The 19,947-nt window shown below is 46.1% G+C and overlaps 2 protein-coding genes across 4 annotated transcripts; one reads left to right on the top strand and one right to left on the bottom strand.

The window, feature by feature from the left end:
- The first annotated feature begins 452 nt into the window (after positions 1-452).
- LOC103554514 (C-C motif chemokine 4) lies at positions 453-19,431 on the top strand. 3 transcript variants are annotated; one of them, XM_070562470.1, is made up of 5 exons: positions 453-1,012; positions 4,706-4,779; positions 17,193-17,849; positions 18,359-18,473; positions 19,047-19,431. In XM_070562470.1, the coding sequence occupies exons 3-5, from the start codon at positions 17,774-17,776 to the stop codon at positions 19,132-19,134; spliced, it is 279 nt and encodes a 92-aa protein (XP_070418571.1). In that variant the 5' UTR covers positions 453-1,012; positions 4,706-4,779; positions 17,193-17,773; the 3' UTR covers positions 19,135-19,431. The 3 variants fall into 3 exon arrangements, with proteins under 3 accessions (XP_070418571.1, XP_070418570.1, XP_008523819.2); XM_070562469.1 differs by lacking the exon at positions 453-1,012 and adding an exon at positions 3,924-4,076; XM_008525597.2 differs by lacking the exons at positions 453-1,012; positions 4,706-4,779 and adding an exon at positions 7,946-8,242.
- LOC103554513 (C-C motif chemokine 3-like) lies at positions 6,275-8,231 on the bottom strand. Its single transcript, XM_008525596.2, has 3 exons — positions 8,018-8,231; positions 7,197-7,311; positions 6,275-6,774 (listed from the first exon to the last, which is right to left on the bottom strand). The coding sequence occupies exons 1-3, from the start codon at positions 8,091-8,093 to the stop codon at positions 6,684-6,686; spliced, it is 282 nt and encodes a 93-aa protein (XP_008523818.1). The 5' UTR covers positions 8,094-8,231; the 3' UTR covers positions 6,275-6,683.
- Positions 19,432-19,947: the final 516 nt, after the last annotated feature.

Raw genomic sequence — 19,947 nt, 5'->3', positions numbered from 1 at the left:
CTACAACCCTTTGGGTCTCCTGGAGGTGAGACCTTGGTTTTGAAAGCCAGACGTTTTGGGGGCTCCTCTCTCATGCGCAGGTCTTAAAAGCTGGGGTGGGTGCCTGACGCGGTGGCATGAAGCCTTCATTCCTCAGGGAGAAGCTCCCGGTTTGTGAGTTGCCTCCCGATTGTGGGTTGCTGAGCCAGGGGTGAGGTTTATGGGGAGACCCCATCTCAGCTTCTCCTATCCACCTCCATGTCGCTCTTTTCTCCTTTGCCGATGTGAAGTCGCTGCTCGGCTGGTTGTCAGGTCTGTTTCAGAGGAAAATGTTCCGTAAGTAGCTGTGGATTCCGTGCGTGGGAGGAGGTGAGTTCAGGGTCTTCCCACCTCACCATCTGGGATCGCCTCTGTCTCTTACTTTGCTCTAATCTTACATATGGTCTCTATCTCTCTCTCTACATGGCATGCAGCTAAATCAACAGTTGGCCTCTTATTCTAGTTCTATTTGGTGAACTTCGTCTTGTCCAAGAAGAGATTTTTTCCAGCGAGAGACTATCTCTGTAAGTCACCTATTAGGTGGCACTGAGGTGAGTTTATTACTCGGCTGATTACTGGGAATTGAAGCAGTTGAAGCTGGATTCTGCCTCTTGTTGAAAACCCACTCAATTTTCCCATTCCCAAGATAGGACACGCCCCCCACTCTGCCTTCCAGTTGTATAGAATAGAAAGATAAAACTTTGGAAGGAAAAGCCTTCTGAACAGATAGCACAGGGCATTTTGAAAACCCCTTGGGAAGTTCTCTACTTTGCTTGAGTATCTCTGTCCATAGGACTTTGGTGATGTGGTCTGACTTGAACCAGAAAGTGGGGGAACAACAGAAAATGGGAGCAGGAGAAGATTGTGAGAGGAGGCCCGGGAACAGAAGGCCACGGTGAGGAGGACCATGGGGGCCCAAGAGTGTGGGCCAGAGCAAGACTCGCTGTTACCAAACTCCTTTTGGGGTCCACACCATGTCCCCTACTCATAACAGGTAAGCACTGGACCTTGGCGACATGGAAACTGGGAGTGACGTGACAGGAAGTTTTGAAGCACAGTTGAGTCTTGTTGACTTGTACATACAAGAGGGGTCTTGGGTAACCACAGGGCTTAGGGTATTGCAAGAAGGGTTCAAGTGCTCACTTGACTGGGGCTGTTTATGGGGAAGTGGTTTCCACAGCAAGAGGAGGTGAGATGTTGGTGTCACCCTGGAACCACACTTAGCCAGTTCCTCCTCACTAGAACTCTGTAGTCATAGTTTCCCCCAGCAGAGCAGAAACTTCTATGTTATTCCACAGCTGTTCTAATGGCATAGATGCGACACACGTAATGATGCCATGAGTCCTGAGTGGCACAGGCCAACTGAAACCATACCCAGGTGGACAAAGCTGTATTAGCAAAGCCTGGGCTTCAGAAGTGATGCGGGAACAGCCAGCCTTTCAGACACCCACTCTTTCAAGAGAGATTCATCAACAGCCTCAATAAGCACAAAACAAAGGACATAAGGATGTGTTAGATATGGGTGCTAATGTGCACAAGGAAACTTAAAATGCTTTCGACCAAGATAATCCATGTCCAGGAATCTATTTCCTATGTAAGTAATTCAAATATGGAAAAAAGGTTTATGCAAAAGAACATTTGGTCCTAGCATATTGATAGCAATTTAAAATTGGACTCAATTTAAATTACCTACAATATGGGAATGGTGAAGAAAATCATGGTATCTTCACTTGATTAGCTATTCAGGAGGCTTTACAAACAATGCAATAACATGGGAAATGCTTATGTTGTAATGATAAGTTTTAAGAAACCCAAGAGGCAAATTGGCTTATTTTAATCAGGACCCACCCAGTGTCTGGGGATGTGGTCAAGCCCATATAATATTTTTTGTGGGTGGTGTTCCCAGGAAAGAAGGGGAATAGAAGCAGTGAGTATGAGGTATCTCCTGTCACCCGCCACTCTGTCCATCCGATATTAAAGGACTCCCCTCTCTTTCTCAACATGGGCAATCTCAGTAATGTTGACTCACTATCTGAGAGTGCTTCATTTCCCCTGTCCTGGGTCGTGTGCTTCTATGAAGCAGGGTGGGGTGGTGCCATGGCAGGGCCAATTCTACCCCACTTAGTATGTCCTGGAGTGGACATGTAGCACTATTTTCTACTGGCTACTTCAGTACCACAAAGAGCCTAATGTCTCTTTAGCTTCAGATTTGGGCCATAGTCATTTAGAGAGCAACAGGAAACACACGTGTCAGCATCTTCTTAAAAATAAAGTGATTCAGGAGGGTGGAAGACTAACAGTTTCTAATCTAGAGAGCAAAGGAGAAGAAATATTCATCACATACCAAGTGTCAGTGCCCTTCATATATCAGGAAAAAAATCCATTGGAAAAAGACAAGCACATTATAGTGAACACATGTGTTTCCCGACTAGCATCTATTCTCCATCCCTCCTCATACCAGGAACCTGAGCTTCCTTTGGGAAGTCTCTCTTCCCCATAATTCTCAGACTTGAAGTTTACGTGAAATTTATCCAACCCACAGATCCAGGTACGTGCCTTGATTAGCTTAAGCAAATCAGTGAAACCCATCCCCATAACCATAAGGATTGGTTAGGAATTGGGTTTCTGACCTAAGGTCAGTCAAATCTGAAAGAACCTGGTGACTTTTCACTGGGGACACAGGCTCTCTGTCTTCCCTGCAGAAAATCAATAAGGGTTCATGTAACACCAGAAGGTGCCAGCAGCCATCCTGGGACTCCCACCTGGAAGGGAGATCCGAAAACAGGACCTGCACATCCAGCTTTGCCTGGAGGCACGGCAACCCCTGTCCCCTTCAGTCTTGGAACTGCAGGTTCATTTATTCAAGCCTCTGTATGTTGGGTTGGTTTGTTTTCCTCCTTGAAACTACCAGCATCCTGAGAGATACAGTGACTTGTATCTGTGCAGAGGTATGGGGTCTGTTCAAAGTAGCCCCTGACTGAAGTGTGGGATTGGCTGAACTGAAAAGGTAGGAGGGAATTTGGTGAGGACCTTGGTAAATGGAAGTGCTTTTTAAACTTGGGTCTGCATTGCATTGGAATTACCCAGAGGCTGGTTAAGACACAGATGGCTGGGCACACCCTCTACAAGGGGAGAGGGGCTTACAATCTGCATTTCTAACCCATTCCCAGGTGATGCTCGTGTTGTCGTCTGGGCACCACCTTTTGAGAACTGCTCTTACATGGTGTTGCCGCTGTTGTTTGAACGTCTGTCGGATCTTGGTGCTAAGACCCTGTGCCAAATAGTAAGGCTGCAACGTTAAGGAGTTTGACAGGAGAGGTTCTGAATCTTGGACTATAATAGCTACTTCTTGCATCCATCAATAGGGTCCTTTAAGAAGGAGTTCAAGCTACTTTGAAAAGGGCTCATCTGAAAATTGGAAAAGGAAAAAAATTCAGCTTTGCTAAGAAAGGCCTTTCCAAGCTGCCCACTGCGAGCCAGTAATCTGGAGTCTCTAAGGGCTGTGATTGCAGAACTTTCTACTCCACGCTGAAGTTAGTGCAAGCAGAGGCAGGGAGGTGAGAGACCTAACAGGAGAGAAGGCTGGGTCCAACTTCAGCCCTAACACCCTCCCCACCTTGTCCTATGAAAGAGTTACCTTCCTGCCTTAAAGTGGGCCATCAGCTCCCTCCAGAAGGTGCAGGGAGGACGTGGCTTAGGGCCAAGCATCAAATATTTATCACTTCCCCACGTTGCCCCACCTGTGCAGGGGCCAAGATGGGGGCAGAGGTCTCTCAGCAGAGGGCTAGGAGGTGGGGTGAAGGGGTGACTGCAGTATGGAGGCCCGTGCTAGGAAGCACACATTCCCAACCCCAGTTAAAATGCAAAATATGTGATGGACAAGCTCTCTGCTTCTGGTTATCTAGCCCATGGAATTGCTGTGAAGCAAAGAGATCAGAAACCTACCATCATTAGAAGGGCATTACTTTGCCAAGGAAACCACAAGCCCAGCCCAAAACGGCTCTTTGATTGCTCAACACCTAAGGAAACCCCAGGCTCCTGGCTCACATGGGCAGAAGGTAGGCAGTGCCCAGAAAAGGACTCCTCCCCTGTGCACATCTCAGATGAGTCCAGGGAGGACATTCCCCAGGGAGGTCAGCCAGAGGGGCTGACAAAAGATCTCAGCCACATCTCAGACTCTGAATGCCCTATACCCTGGTTGACAATGCAATTCTCCTTCTCCCTTTTCCCTCAAGGGGTCTTTGTTCTGTTTGCTCTACTTGCTCACAATACTTGTCTTTAGAAAATGTTGGGCATGGTTGAGCTTCTCCTTTGGCTTTGGATTGCCAAACCTTTAGAAAGAGTTCAGTGTGAACGAGCAGATTTTGTTTGTCTTGAGATGCTGGAAGCCAATAGAGAAACAGTGACAGCTTGGCTTCTTTAGGAACGAAGGCTGTTCCTCCCATTCTCTGGATAGCGCCTTCACACTTCTTATGGGTGTGGGGGGTTGGGGATGGGGCCCCTCATAATGGAAGGGGATTGTAAAATGTTGCCTGCAAGGAGCTTTGTGTGTGTGTGTGTGTGTGTGTGATATGAATGCCTCGGGCGAAAGGACTCGTTCATTGCATTGCCCTCATTAGATAGAAGCCATATGGCATCATGTCTCTTATGACTGGCCAAGCTGAGCTCTGTCTTCTGTGTCAACTAGGAATCCCAACCAGGAAGTGGTTCCAATGGATGGAATATCGCCCATCAAAGGGTAGTTAAGATGAGACTGGAGAGGTAAGCAATACCTGCTCACTGAAAAATAAGTCAGATAAAAAGGAAGTACAGAAAATAAAAAGTCCCCATTCCTAAGAATAATAATGATAATACTCCCATTTCCTCTAAGAAACCACAGTTAGCTATTTGATATGTATCTTTCCATATATTTGCCTTTGTAAATACATATACACATCTGGCTTTTAAAAATACAAACAAAAATAATATCATTCTATACATATAGTCCTGTAGCATGCACGGAGAGTATATATGCATATACTAATGTAAACACATATACCTTTTGCACATAATGTGTGGGCACTTTCCATGGATATAGACGTGTGTTATCCTTTTTACTGACTGTGGAATATCCCACTGATGGGCGTCTCGATCTGCTGCTCATTTAATCCTTTACCGATGGTTGTTTCCTGTTTACAAATCGTGCTGCCAAGAAGATCCTTGTGCCTATATAGTCCTGTCCTTTGGTAGTGTTGCTACAAAATAGATTCCTAGAAATGGAATCGGGGCAAATGGTATCTAGGTTTTAATGTTTGCTTACCAGTAGTATTTAATTATACTCTAAAGAATTTGATCACTACAATTCTCAACTAATTTTGGATAGAAAAATTAGATTATTTTACACAAAACAAAATAATCATGGCTCATGAAGATGAATACATGTTTGGTTTTCACATGAGTCTTTTGAATTTCTCTTCCTGCTGTAAAAAGGACTTTAGCTCAGTGTACATTTCTTGTGGTTATCACTAACACTCAGGAAATTCATCTGCTCAATAACTCAGCTTTCACAGTGAACTTCTAAACAGAATCCTGCTCCGCATGTAGGATAACATGCATGTGGAACAGCTGGTAAACTTGGTAGGAATATCAATTCCTGGGTCCACACCTAAAGATTCTGATGTGAGTGGCTTAAACCATCATTGCTTGTGATAGGGGTACAGGTGGACTGGGGTTCGGGAAACACCTTGGCTAGTGGTTAAGAGTAAAGTCTGTAGTTACATCAAAGTCTAGTTTTGGAACTCAATTGTACCATTTACTTTCTCTGTGATCTTGGCCAAGTTGCTTAACCTCTCTGAGACACAGCCCCAGTTTACTCTTCTGTCAAATAAGGATGTTAATAGTACTTAAGCTGTACTATTTCATTGTGAAGATCAGATGGACACTGCATAAAAAGCACTCAGCCTAGAGTAAGTCTCAAATATGTTAGCAATTAAGAAAGCTCGATTTAATCGTAAATATGTACTACAAATTCTCTTCCTAATAGTATCCACTGGAGTAGCCACTTTTCCTAGAACACGTACATTGTGATTTGATTGATAGAATATGCATAATTTCAGTGATCCGGAAATGGGTGTCCAGCGTAAAGCAGTGTCTCTGGGGCAGCCCTTTCCGTTTCTCCTAATTTCCCTCCATTTCCCATCTTCCTGTTCTTTGCCTTTTATTCCTGTCAGCCAGTGATTCTGATTTGCCAGATAAACAAAACCAAACTCAATGCCAGTTTCCTTTTTAAAAGACCATCTTTATTATTTCTCCGGGCTGAACGCAGCCCCGGACAGAAACATCGAATACACATTTGTCAGCCTGGTGGCTTTGGTGCCACCTCTGCCTAGAACAAACTGATGACAGTCACTCAATTGTCACCAATCACAGTGCAAGTGAAGGGGGAAGAGAAGGGCAGTGAAGGAGGGGTCTTAGGATCTCTTGGAGCCAGCTCCAAATACAGTGTGACATTGAAAATAAATTACAACAATTAAATAGTATAAATAAGTGGAAATGTAAGACAGGAAGAGTCCCAGAGTGTGGTTGTTGGCAGCAGGCAGCCACGGGAGAGGTAGCAGTGGAGGTTACGAGGCTGTTTCTAAGGCCCAGCCCTGTGCTCCAGGCAGCCTGCCGAGGTCACTGGCCACTCAGGCGCTCAGCTCCAGGTCGGTCACGTACTCCTGGACCCAGGCCTCACTGGGGTCGGCACAGACCTGCCGGCTTCTTTTGGTTTGGAAGCTGTGGAGAGGAGTGGAAGGATTACACACTGAGGAAGCCAGCAGGGCACTCCTGGGCCCACTGGGGCACCTCCGTCCCACTCTCGGACCTGGCAGCTCAGGGCCCACCCACTTTCCCAGGGATCCTCTGTCTATCTGAGGCCAGAGGGCTGCGCTCACTGACTCAGGGAGTCCCTCAGAGGACCTTGCAGCCACTTCCTTCTTCCCCTTTCTTCCCTCTGGGCTGGGCCCAGCCCTCCCTGGCTCTGCCAGCTCCTGGCCAGGTCGGGTCACATGTTAGACCCGGGTCCTGCATGCTTGGTAGGCCCCAGGGGGCTGGGTCTCTCCAGGATGGAGCCCCTGGCCTGCCTGTGCCCTTGGGCACTGCCCCCAGCTCCACACCTCCCTGTCTCCCCAGGGATGGACAGGAAGACTGGCACTTACATGATGGCTGGCTTGGAGCACTGGCTGCTGGTCTCATAATAGTCGTTTATGAATTTGCGCGGAATCTGCCGGGAGACGTAGGAGAAGCAGCAGGCAGTTGGGGTGTCGGCACCGACTGTAGAGGAAGGAACAGAACGAGCCTGAGTCATAGTTCAGGAGAAAAGGCAAGCTCTTCAGTCTGACCCCTGAGAGGGGGAGGAAGACAGCCTTGCTCGGGCCATGGGCTGGGAGTCAAGGTCACTGGAGGGCGCTGGGCATTTTCGTGTGGAAATACCCCTGTCTGTGTCCTTGTTGCCATCTATGTCCTTCTTGCTCCTTGACTCTTTGTTTTGGACTCTCTTTCTCTGTGTGATTCAGATATCCAAACAGACTGTTCTCTTATCTCATCTCCCTTCAGGAAATTTTGTCTGGTTCAAGAATTCATACCCAAGCAAAAGAGAAGCCTTGGACGTAAGGCGTCCAAGAAACAGAGCTTTTGGGGGGACCTAGGGTGAGTTAGAAGAAGAATAACCCACTGGGAGGTAACCAGACTTGGGTTCTACCTGTTGCAAATTCATTCATTTAGGTCCCTATTTTGCCATCTGTAAAATGGGACTGCAACTCCCCTACCCCAGCCTGGCTCTCAGATCTGGGGACTAGGATAGCCAAGACCCCTTTTATAAAGATGAAAATAAAAGTCTTGTAGAGAAATGCCAAGATCTTTGGTAACCCTTTAAGAAGTTCTCTATCTTCTCTTGGGGGCTCTCAAGGCCGCAAGAAAAGATTGATGTGGTCTGACCATGGCCAGCGTGGGGACACCCGCAGCAACAACAAAGACTCACATGGTACAGAGAAGACCTGGCTGCAGAGGGCCATGGTGCAGAGGAGGACGGCAAGGGCAGCCACGGGGACCTTCATGATGCTGAGCGGATGGAGTGTGGGCCCGAGTGTCAGCAGAGCTGAGGCGGTGCTGGGCACTTGTTGCTGCCTGCGCCCTTCTGAAGTGCGAAGCCATCTCCCCTGCTCTTTATAGGCGGCCCTGGCTGATGGGGAAATGGAATCCGGGGGTGAGAAGGAAAATTTTTAAGTATATTTGTGCTGTCATGCTGAGTGTTGCACAACTCAGGGTCCCCCACGACCACAAGGACTCAGGATATCCAAGAATAGCTTTTCTGAGCTATATGTTTCAGCCTGCAACTCAGACTTGTTCTGGTTTCTTGTGAGGAAATGGTTTCCCCCGTGAGCAGGAGGAGAGGGGTGTGTGTCGACCCAGGGCTATTCTTAGCTGGTCCCTTCCCATAAGAACTGATCTGTGTGTGCATGAACTCCCCAGCCCCCTCCTTCCTACAGAGCCAAAACTTCTGGGCTTCCTCAGCTGCTCTCTTCTTCCACACGGATGGGGTAGAGGTCATGTCGCCTTGGAGGGTGGCACGAGCCTGCCTTGGATGCCAGGAACCGAATTAAGGCGTCCCTGCTGGAGGACTAGGAGGATGAGGTCACATTTCCGTCCTGTCATCAAACACTCACTGAGTGCTTAGGGGCACCGGGTTAAACACTAACTGAGGATCAAAGATACATTAGACATGGGTGTTAATATGTCAGGAGCCTAAAAATATTTATACCCGTTTGAATCGAGAAAATGCATTTCTAGGAAACAGTTCTAAAGAAACAAACCCAAATATGGAGGCATCTTCAACCCTAAAGATGTCTGACTCAGCATCATCTGTAACTCTAAAATAAGGAAACCTAAATTTTCCTCCATCAGGTAATGATAAAGTAAATTACGGTATATAAACTGGATTGTTTGTTATTAAGCCCTTTAACTGAGTGAAGTGAAGTAGCAGAAATATAATCATAACATCAGTTGTAAAAAAGAGATGAAAAATGGTACAAGAGGAAGACTTGTACTAGTATATATGTGTATATACACACGTATATGACAAATATTATAACTATAGATATAGTTTATTTATATATAAACACTAGGCATAGAAAAATAGAAAGTATTGGAAATAAATGCCCCAAAGCATCAATAGTACTTATATTTGTGTGATAGATCTGTGGGTGATTAATTTTCTTGTTTTCCTCTTTTTCCAGAGTTTTTCCGTCTTCTTTTTAAAGTGACAATATTACTTTCCTGGTCAGCCCACAAATTACAAACACATTTTGCTTTAAAACATTTACAACAACACCAGTTAGAAAGTAGGTTGTTGTCAACTGTTTAATCTGAAAGGAATTTTTGATAAATTTACTGAAGTTTGCGTCCAGCAGCCTTTGCTAAAGTGAAGTCTTGATTTCCATTTCTTTGAACTACTTTAAGGAACCTGTATGATATTTGCATAAATAATGCCACATTCAAAGCAGTTTTCTTATTCTTTTCAATTCATAGTTTCAGTGGTGTGAAAGGTCAACTTTTTCAGCCAGATTATGTTCTTTTTCCTTTTCCATCCTTTATTATTTGATTATTACATAATTAATAAGCATAAATCACATTTTGTAAAGAGAAATGGACTTGGTTCTTTTTTATGGGCTTTGTCCTCTCGATGCCCCAGTCTAGGAGGAGCAGGTAGAGTGTATAAACAGGTGCCCTCAGCACTTTGCAGAATGTGCTGATTCCTAGGAGAGAAATAAATGAAAGCTCGGAACACCAAGAGGAGGGAGCAATGACCTCCCTTGGGAGGATAGTGGAAAGCTTCACGGAAAGGATGGAACTTTGGTTGGATCTCGAAAGCTACACAGGATTTGCACATGTAGAGATGGGTGGCAGTAGAGGTCCAGCTGGTGCAGAGTCACAGGTGTGAAACTGCTGGCTCAGAGGGAGGGGTGAGTAGTTCAGTGTAGCTACAGAATGCTGGAACAAACATGGATGATGAAGCTAACTTAGGGCCACACCGGGAGGGCCTTGAATTCCCCCCAAAAGGAGCTAGAACAGTGGAGGAAGTAGGACATAAGCAAGGAGAGCTCCCATCTTAGGAATTCTGTCCTTCCTGTGTCTGCAGCATTACTTCTCTTAAAACATATGGGCTGTGTTTCCATCCCATCCACGTGATTGCTGATGCTGGTCACAAGGGAGGTGAAGCCAAGGCCAGATCAGGGGCAATGGCTGGTTTTCCTGGGGCTGTAGCATCCAGGTGTCTTCCCTTGTCGCTGTCAATTCCAAAAAAGGACTCTCAATCACTTGTTTCCTCGGAAACTCCAGATCACAGACAGCGCCTCCTCCTCACCCCACCCCCTCTTCCCCAGCCCCCCAGTGATGCCCTGCGTTTCATTCCCTCATTCTCTTCTTGGGGAACCCCCTCCACGCTCGTGATTCAGTTTCTGAGTGCTGGCGTCTAGGAGTTGGGCAGGGTAAGAAGGAGGAAATGGAAACTGCTGAATCAATCACTTTTCTGATAATGGACCTAACTGTCTACTTCCCTGATTACAGCTTTACCACATTCTAATAATAATAATAATAAGTTATTTATGTGATTTTCACCTCAAAAATTTAGATTATGTCCTGTTGATTTTAAACCCAATTCATACTATGTCTTCTTGGTTGATTTAAACCAAATCCTAGCACATGATGATTATCACATGGTGAGTTGTCTGAAACAGTCTCTATTTCGTATAATTTTGTTCTTTTCAATAATGGTGCTTTATCGAAAATAAAATTCTACCTTAGTGTTTATATATTTGTAAGACTTTCCATATCAATCCGAAACCCAGAAAATAGCCCTTTATCATATGTGTTTTTCCTGGATTGGAAAACAACAGACTTGTATGCAAAGTCTGCGCTTAACATGCCTACGTTGAATTTGAATAACATGAGGAGCCTCAGGACAGTCGAGGTGGAAGGGTCTTAGTAAGTAGGTGGTGAAGTGATCTCCCCAGGTGAAATGACTCGCCTGGATCACACAGAGGGAATCGATCACTTTTATTCCGCTGTCTCCATTATTTAGCATTGTTATCTCCAACGATAACCACAATGCCTGACGTGTAGTGGAGCTTTATAAATATGTGGTAAATGGATGAATAAATCACTGACTTCACTAAAAGTATGTGTTATATCCCAAGTCCCACTACGGAGTTGAAAAAGGTCTTAATCTTTGGGGGACAGCCCAAGGTCTCTAAGGTAGTGGTGACAAAAGTAGCCAGCAGTCGACATGGTGGACCCTCCAGCATGAAGACACTTGATTTGTGTCCTAGCTTTCTGGCTCATTCTAGTCCCCACTTCAGTCCAGCAGAACATCTTAGCCACAAGTACAGGGAATCCTGGCTGAACAATTCATGTTCGGCAGCATCTCTGCCGTGTCCTGCTCTGCCTGCCTCCTCACTGCCTCCCATGCCCTGGCCCTGCTGGACTGGTTTCCTTCCAGTCTCTGGCCCTGCAGCTCCGTTTCCCCAGGCATCAATCTCAGCTCTCTCCCTTCGGCAGCAGTGGCCCCATGGATAGGATCACTGATAATGATGTCCTTGTTTGGTGCAGCTTCTGCCTCCTTTTTTCAGGTGTGGTCCACAGAGTCAGGTTGGAGCAGGCTTGGCCCCGCTTTTCCTGTAAGGTGGAGACAGTATCCTGGGGACCCCTTTCTAGCATCCTAGAGAGACAATGGCTCCTTGATGCAGCCCCTTCTTTCTGCAGCCAGGCCCTTTCCTATCTTGAGTTCTTGTCATTCTCCTCTGGCCACTTTTTGGTGTGTGCAGCAGATCAGGGCATACATCCTGGTGTTGCATTAGACCCCTCCCCTGTCTCCCTGCTCCTCCTTCTGTATTCTCTACTCAGTAAAAAGCATCCCCTCCTACCCAGCTTTGAAGCCAGAATCCTGGGAGTCACCCTTGACTCACCCCTCCCACTCACCTCCTACATCTTTTCAATCACTGACTCGACTGTGTATTTGAAATTAAGTGTGTCTACTTCTCACCATTCCCACTGCCACTGTCATAGGTCAGGCCCTCATCATTTCTTGCCATGGCACCTCTCAGGGTGTCCTGTCAACTGTTTCTTCTTCCAGTTTTGCCTTTCTTCACTCTGTCCTGTCACACAGCATCCAAAGTGATTTTGCTGAAGCTCAAATCGGTCTCTGTCTTCTGCATTGTTTACAGCATGAAATGGAAGCTTCTCCCCTGTGACCTGACCCCTGCCTACTTCTTTGGCCTCATCTCTTGCTGTGTTCACGTTTCATGGAAACCGAGACTCAGCCTTCTGAACTACACGCGGTTCCTTAAGAGTGCAGATCTCTTCTCTGCTGTTTATGAATGACGTGTCAACTTGACAAAGCAGAATGTCCCCTTTGTATAAATCCCAGGGCAGAGTGAAACACTATAAGCACGGGGACATCCCGTGACAGCCACAGAGATTAAGATTCAGGTCACATAGGGGCTGGCACTGTGGCCTAGCAGTTAAGTTTGGCATGCTCCACTTTGGTGGCCCGGGTTTGGTTCCTGGACGTGGACCTACACCACTCATTGGTGGCCATGCTGTGGTGGCAACTCACATACAAAATACAGGAAGATTGGTACAGATGTTAGCTGAGGGCGAATTCTTCCTCAAGCAAAAAAAAAAAAAAAAAAGATTTAGAACAAATAAGGAAAATTACTATTTAATTCTCTTAATTTTCTAAGGAGAAGAGAAAAATCCATAGATTTCACTGTTCAAAGACATGCAAAATGCAAAAGTGAAAGATTTGATTTTACATCATAATAACAGAAATTTGGCTGTTAAGCTTTTAACATAAATTTGTAATAAGCACGTTTTCCTTTTCTGATTTACTTTCATTCTGGAGCCAAACCTCCTTGGTGTCATTTCCAAATCTATTATGTATTAGCTGTGAGTTCTTCTATAGGTTACTCACCTCTCTGTGCTTCAGTTTCCTTACGTGTGAAAGGGGATAGTAATAGTGCCTATATCAGAGGATTGCTGTGAGGATTAAATACACTGATATCTATAATAGGATTAGAATGTTACTGGCTCATAGTAAATGTTAATTACTACTTTTTTTTTTTTTTTTGGCTGAGGAAGATTCGCCCTGAGCTAACATCTGTGCCAATCTTCCTCTACTTTTTGTACTCACCACTACAGCATGGTTGGTGAGTGGAGTAGATCCATGCCTGGGATCCAAACCTGCAAACCTGGGCCACTGAAGCAGAGCGCACAGAACTTTAACCACTCAACCACGGGGCCGGGCCCTACTATAATCATTATTAGTGAAATATTTCACTAAATCTATTTTATATATTTAAAAAAGTGGAGGGCTCTTGTTCTTTGCCTGATTAACGCCACCCCCTCACTCTTTCCTGGCTAATCATCCTTCAGGTCTCAGCTCAATTATAATAGAGAAAAGTTAGAATAACCTGAATGGGCTGACCTAAGTAACAGAATGGTTAAATAGGGATTTTGGTATATCCATGCAATGAAATATCATGCATGCCATTTTTGTATAAGTTTTGGTAGATAGAAAAGCACCATTTGAAGGAAGAAGGATGCTTCATAAGGAATACCGAAAGTTTTCTTGAACCCATCAAATACTGGTAAAGCTTAAACCTTCTCCCAGGAATTTAACATCCCCTAAGTAACTGCCCTCTGCCCTTGAGAGCCAATGAACAGGCTACGGTGAGTGACGGAGGGCCATTCCCATGTTAAGAAGAGTGGGGCTGCTGGCTGAGGGGTGGAGTGTGGCCATCCCTGGTGAACTGCTTCAACCAGCTCACTGTCCTCCAGACTCCATCCTGAACCCTGTATCCTTTGGATAATTGTGTATTTGTTTCTTCAATCTACAATCCAATTTCTGCTCCCATTTCCCCAAGGACTTGGCTACCATTTTGGCAAAACCACAGAGTTTACCTCTTCTTGGTTTATCATCTTGGCAAAATGACTGTATATTCTAGCTCACCTTAGCTTTCCAGTCTTAACATTTGTTCTCAAGGAGTTATCTAGTTCCAAGCATTCCAGCTCTTCAAGGCTAGTGCTCTTGTCCCTGACACCCAGGGGCCTCCCCAGCACTCACGCATCTCAGCACCCTCCTTCCAGGAGAGCACTGGATGTCGGGATTGACCACTTCTGTTTCCTGCTCCTCAGCAGCTTTGTAATCTGAGTCTGGTACCTTCAGAGACCCCCTACGTGTGTGACCTTAGAGGGTCACACCTGTAAAGGAAGTTTGGTCATCTCTGGACCAGAAGTTGGAAGATCTTGGGTCTTGACACACATCCTGTGTGACCTTGATCAAGTCTTTTGACTTCTCTAGGTTTTGCTTCCCAATCTGTTTGACAGGAAAACAGATTGGGATCAGAGAAAACCATGGATGCGGATATGCTAGAGGAAGTCAAAAAAGTACCAGGGCATTCACAAGGTCATATTACTGCTGTGGCTGCCAGTCCTGGCTGCAACTTGAGGAGGCTAGGAGGACAAAATGAAAAAATAGATGTGAAAGTGCTTTTAATGGAGTTATGAGCACAGTCCCAGACAAGGGTGTGGAAGGGGAAACCTCTGCCTTACCACCAGTGAGGGGAAGTGAAGGATTTCCCCTATCAGGAATGAGGGGATGGCCCACAGAATGCATATGGAGCTCCCTGGAACCATGATTGACTCTCGTTGTTGCTTCTCACACCCCTGAGCTGGAAAGAGTTGAGTCCTAGAGTTGTATCCCTTATGATAAAACCACTGGGTATGTGGGTTGAGGGCCGGGGAAAGAAGGGAATTACCACCCCATCGGGGCTGGGGAATCACATTTTGGAGAGAGTGTCAGAATGCCTGGTTCATTCTTACTTCATTTAGTTAAATGGAGTTCACATCCTGAGTCCATGTTACCTATCGCCCCCCCCCCCCGCCCCCCCTCCCCCTTAAATCTGGTAGTTTGGACTGCCTCTGGACACTTATTAAACAAGTGTTTGCCAAACACCTACTGAGTACACAGAGATAAACAGAACAAAGTTTCTGCATCAAGGAGCTCCCTTTCCAATCGGGGAGACAACCAAATAGATAGGTGTGTTATAGGTGATACAATGGAAGTAGTTCACAGGGCTGTAGGAGCACAGAGGGAGATGCAGGATTCAGTTGGAAGAGAGGTCGGGGAAGGTCCTCTGGGGAAGATGAGCACTTTTTTTGTCATGTATCTGAGAGGCATTTGTTATCATTCTCTATCAACTATTACTTAGAAGTGGCCTCAATGTATAAATCTTGGAGGGCATTGATTTGGCTAAACATATTGACACAAGTCCTTTGTACTCTTAGTGTGGAATTTCACCGGTGTGAATGCAGCATTATTGTTGGGACCTTAATGCATAAAACATTTTACTTCCATGAGCCAAAGATCAAAGCAAGGCTAGGAAGCAAAAGTCACTAGTCAAACTCGTTGTGTGGCTCAATGCAGACTAATCACCCGTTCTTATCTATCATCTCTCCTGATGACCCAGAGCAGCTCGCTTCATAATCCCCCCCAGCTTGAAGACCAGCACGCCCCACTCATTGGACAGAGGTCTCCATGTCAAGGACTCCTCCTTAGCACACAATGGGATTTAGACTTGACTTGGAACTATCCATTTACAGCTGAGTGATAACCGTCTCCATCTTTTGAGCTCTCTGACAATTTGTTTCTACCTATGACATGACACTTACCTCATTCCATCTCATGGGATAGTTATTTCTGTCACTCTCAACACCATCCCTAGACTAAGAACTCTTTGAGGGCAAGAATGGGGCTTTCTTCAGCTCTCTCTGCCCTGACAGAGCAGATGACTACTCAATTGGGTTGAAGGAAATGCTATGGATAACAAAGTTGTGGGCAACACAAGACACATCTTCCTTCCCTTAAAGCAAGGTCCTTGATGCATGAAGATGAAACGCCACCAACCAGGGGAGACCATGAGAAATACTAGCATATGTGATATCAGGGATCATAGACTGTTAGAGAGGAGATGGGGCTCTTGGTGAAGAAAAGAACATTTGAAGGAAGACTCACACAAAGAAAAGGGCAAGGACAGAAAGGATGGTGGAAAGTAGAGTTTGCGTGTGTGTGTGGTGGGGGGGGGGGAGTGGGAGAGTGATGAGGTGGGATGACATTGTACTTTGTTTAGTGACCTTGAAGTACTCCAAGATGCTGCTCTGACCCCTCCTATCCCACACCTCAACAGCACCCAGGAGGCCTGACTTCCTCATTTCACTCTTCATTTTTCTTTCTCAGAGCAGAAGCAGGTAGCAATGTAGGCGAGGGGTGAGCAGTTGGGTCAGAGTGCTGGAGCTGCAGTGGATAGTGATCTTGATCCAGTGATCCTAATTACCTCCGCTTGCCCCACCTCACGTGCTACTGTATCCTGACCTCTGTATGCTTCACCTAGTCACCTTTGGTCAACAGCAGCTGCCAAACCAGGAAGGGCTTTACGTGAACACAAGGAAATCCCTATGGACAGTTGGGAAACACCCACACGCTTAGATAATACATCTGATAAGCATGTAACATAGATAAACTCATTGCTAGGTGGCCAATCCCATTTTTGTACTAGAGGAACATTCCTTATCTGGGTCTTCCAAACTTGATTCTCACTGATTTCTTTCTCCTTTTCTAAGTGAACATACTAAAACCTTTATTTCTTTTCCATTCCCTCCTTGTTCTCAGACAGACTGACCCAAACTCCCCTCCTGAACTCAGCCCTAATAACATGGGTCTTTGTGAGTGGCATAGCCCATAGCAGTCAACAGTTTCCCTCTTTGTGGTCACATTCTACAATTGTTATGGAGATGATAGGGTAGGAAATAAAATGGATTTTAGAGTCAGATGAATCTCAGTTCAACTCTTGGCATTGCACTCAACAGCTGTGTGGTCAAGACATTATCAGTGAACTCTGCTCTCCTGTCTGATCCTCATGGCCTCCAGAATAGTCACATCCCTGCTCAGGGTTACGGTAGGATTAGATGTCATGTGTATAAGGCAGTTTGCCCAGTGCCTGGGACATAGTAAATGTTCAATAAGTAGAAGCTATAAATGTTCTTGAGTTGCCATGCTGGGTCCTGCACATTCAATGCTGGACTCTTTCTTTATGCCCAAGGAAACTTCCACGGCAGTAAAGTCACTCAGCCCAGCAGAAGGAGGCCCAGGAATGGACATGGAGTCTTGGTTCCACCTTCCTACTTGGGCCAGGCTGTGGCAACCCTGGAAAGACTGACGTAAAGCCTCCAGCTTCTGGAGAAGCCAACCACGGAGAAGAGCTTGGTTCTTGCCTGCAAGCCCCTTCTAGCAGGTGTGAATGTTTCATCCTTCCTCTCGGGTTTGCAATTCTCTCCCCAGTCTCGGTCACTGTCTCTGGTGTACCACTTCCCTCTAGGGTGCAGCCCACTTCTTCTCCTCTCCACCTCCCTCCTCCTTCCTCTGTGATGACACGGCCCTGGGGAGGAGAAGCTGTGCAGAGCTCCTCACTGTCGGGCAACTTCAGTTTCCTTATCACCACCATGACATCATCTCTACCATGGAAATTCCACTCGCCCTCCTGTGCCCCCGCCTCTGTCCCAGTCTTCAGAATCCCTATAAAGAGGGTCTCCCAACTCAGCATCAGCACAGAACACAGTCGAGTTCTGAAGCTTCTGCGCTCTGTAGTCTCAGCTCTGAGAAAGCCTCTCCTCCTCCGAGACCATGAAACTCTGCATGACTGTCCTCTCTCTCCTCGTGCTGGTGGCTGCCTTCTGCTCTCCGGCCCTCTCAGCACCAAGTAAGTCCACTCTTTCAGCTGCTACTCCTAGAGGCAAGGTGTGAGCAGCATCCATTTTCCTAGTTGGGGCTGGTCCAGCAGTGGAATCTGGGCACGGGACAAGAGGGAGCTGGGAAGATTTTCAAGTAGCCTACTGTTAAATGTAGTGCCTAGTAGCCCTTCAGTAACATCCAAGTTCCTGTTTTCTTAAGAAATAGAAACCAGTAGACTTGTTTAAGCAAGTCGCTTCCTCTTCTGTGCCTTGGCTTCCCCATCTGTAAAATGAAAGGACTTAGACATGTGCTCTGAGACCCAATCCAGCTCCAATCTTCAGAATTCTTTCCTGATCCTCTCTGAGGATTCTTATTCTCAGAATAAGTCTCCTACTCAGTGTGGGTGGAATTGGATATAAGGGGCTGTGTTTGGGGATCTGGTAGCTCGACAGAGATGCCCACCAAATATCCATAATTAGAAGCTAGAATGAACAGCTCCGTGTAGAGCTTCCGTCTCATCCCAGCCTTTCTTTCCAGTGGGCTCAGACCCTCCCACTGCCTGCTGCTTCTCTTACACCCTGCGGAAGCTTCCTCACAACTTTGTGGTGGATTACTACGAGACCAGCAGCCTCTGCTCCCAGCCAGCCGTGGTGTGAGTATCAACCCCAGGCCACTGGGGGGGAAGGGTGAGGGCAGGATTAGATAAGGGGCCTATTTGGGGGATGAGGGGCTCAATCAGGATCGAGGCAGGTCTCAGGGCTGAAGCCCTCCCAGAGAGCAGTGAGGAACAGGTCGTGAAGTCACCTGTTGAGTCCTGGAGGGGGCTGGGTGGGAGCTAAGGGGAAGGGGAAGGGAATTTCTGGGAAGGAAGTTAGCCAGAGGCCAGAGAACCAGGGAAAATCAAAACGATTACAGGACATGTGGGCTGATTTCTTAAACCATGCTAAGAAAAACATGGGAAAGTCACTTTTAGGGGCAATGGGAAATGAATGGGGAGAAATATCCATATCGATTGCAAAACTCCTTGGTTCCTAATCTGGACAACCTGGGAGACCACAGCTAAATCCAGAGTAAAAGTTAGAGGGAGTCTGGTTCCACTACCACCCCAGGAGGTGTCTTCCCACCTGCTAGAGCTGTCCAATATGAACTACGGTCAAGCAGAAGGGAATACCTACCACAGACAAGGTCCCATGGGATTCTAATCTGTCCACTCCTTGCTCCACAGATTCCAAACCAAAAAGGGCAGACAAGTCTGCGCCAACCCCAGTGATGACTGGGTCCAGGAGTACATGGATGACCTGGAACTCAACTGAGCCGCCCCAGGTGCAGGGCAGGAGGTCTCCAGGGAAGGTCACCTGAGCCCGACACTTCTCAGAGAGACACACGCCCTCAGTGCTCACGACTTTTCTCAGTAGTCTCTCTTAACTGAGTCTTTATTATGTGCTGTGTATATGTATTTGGTGTTATTTCCATTATTTATGTTTGCTTTGCCAAAGGACACGTGTCCCCCATGGGGATGGTTCACCATCACTGTTTCTGTACTATTGCAGATACATGGATAATGCAGTTGATTCCATGTGTTTTCATAATAAAACTTTAAAAAAAATGTAGATAGTTTCTTTGTGTTTTAATTTGATTTGAGGTGAAAGGAATTGCCTGGTATTATTAATAGGGACAAACTACAGTTTCCAAAAACAACGAGAATGAGCAATTACTGAGTACTTAATAAGTACTCTGGGCAAAGTGCTCTAAAGACACACTCTCATTAATATTTCAACAAGGATTTTAACACCCTCAAGAAGTAGGGACTGTTACCCCCCATTTTACAGATTAGGAAACAGAGGAACAGAGGTGATGTGACTTGGCAAGGCTTGTATAGGTCTCTTTGGGGAGCATCAGGAAAGGATGACCCAAAAGGATAGCTGTGATGCTAAGGGTCATCATTTCAGCATCTTATAGGGAAATTGTCAATAGCAGCAGCAGCACAATATCAGGGGAAGATGAAATAGTTCAGAATCAGAAAAACGGGCCTCCATCACTTATTATCATCATATCATTAGGAAAGTCATCTTGCCTTACTAAACCTCAATTTTCACACCTGTAAAGTGGGGGTAATTTCTGCTTTG

Source organism: Equus przewalskii, chromosome 10, assembly GCF_037783145.1.
Source record: "Equus przewalskii isolate Varuska chromosome 10, EquPr2, whole genome shotgun sequence".
Taxonomy (NCBI): domain Eukaryota; kingdom Metazoa; phylum Chordata; class Mammalia; order Perissodactyla; family Equidae; genus Equus; species Equus przewalskii.
Note: the sequence above shows the minus strand (reverse complement) of the source record. Positions and strands in the feature narration are given on the sequence as shown.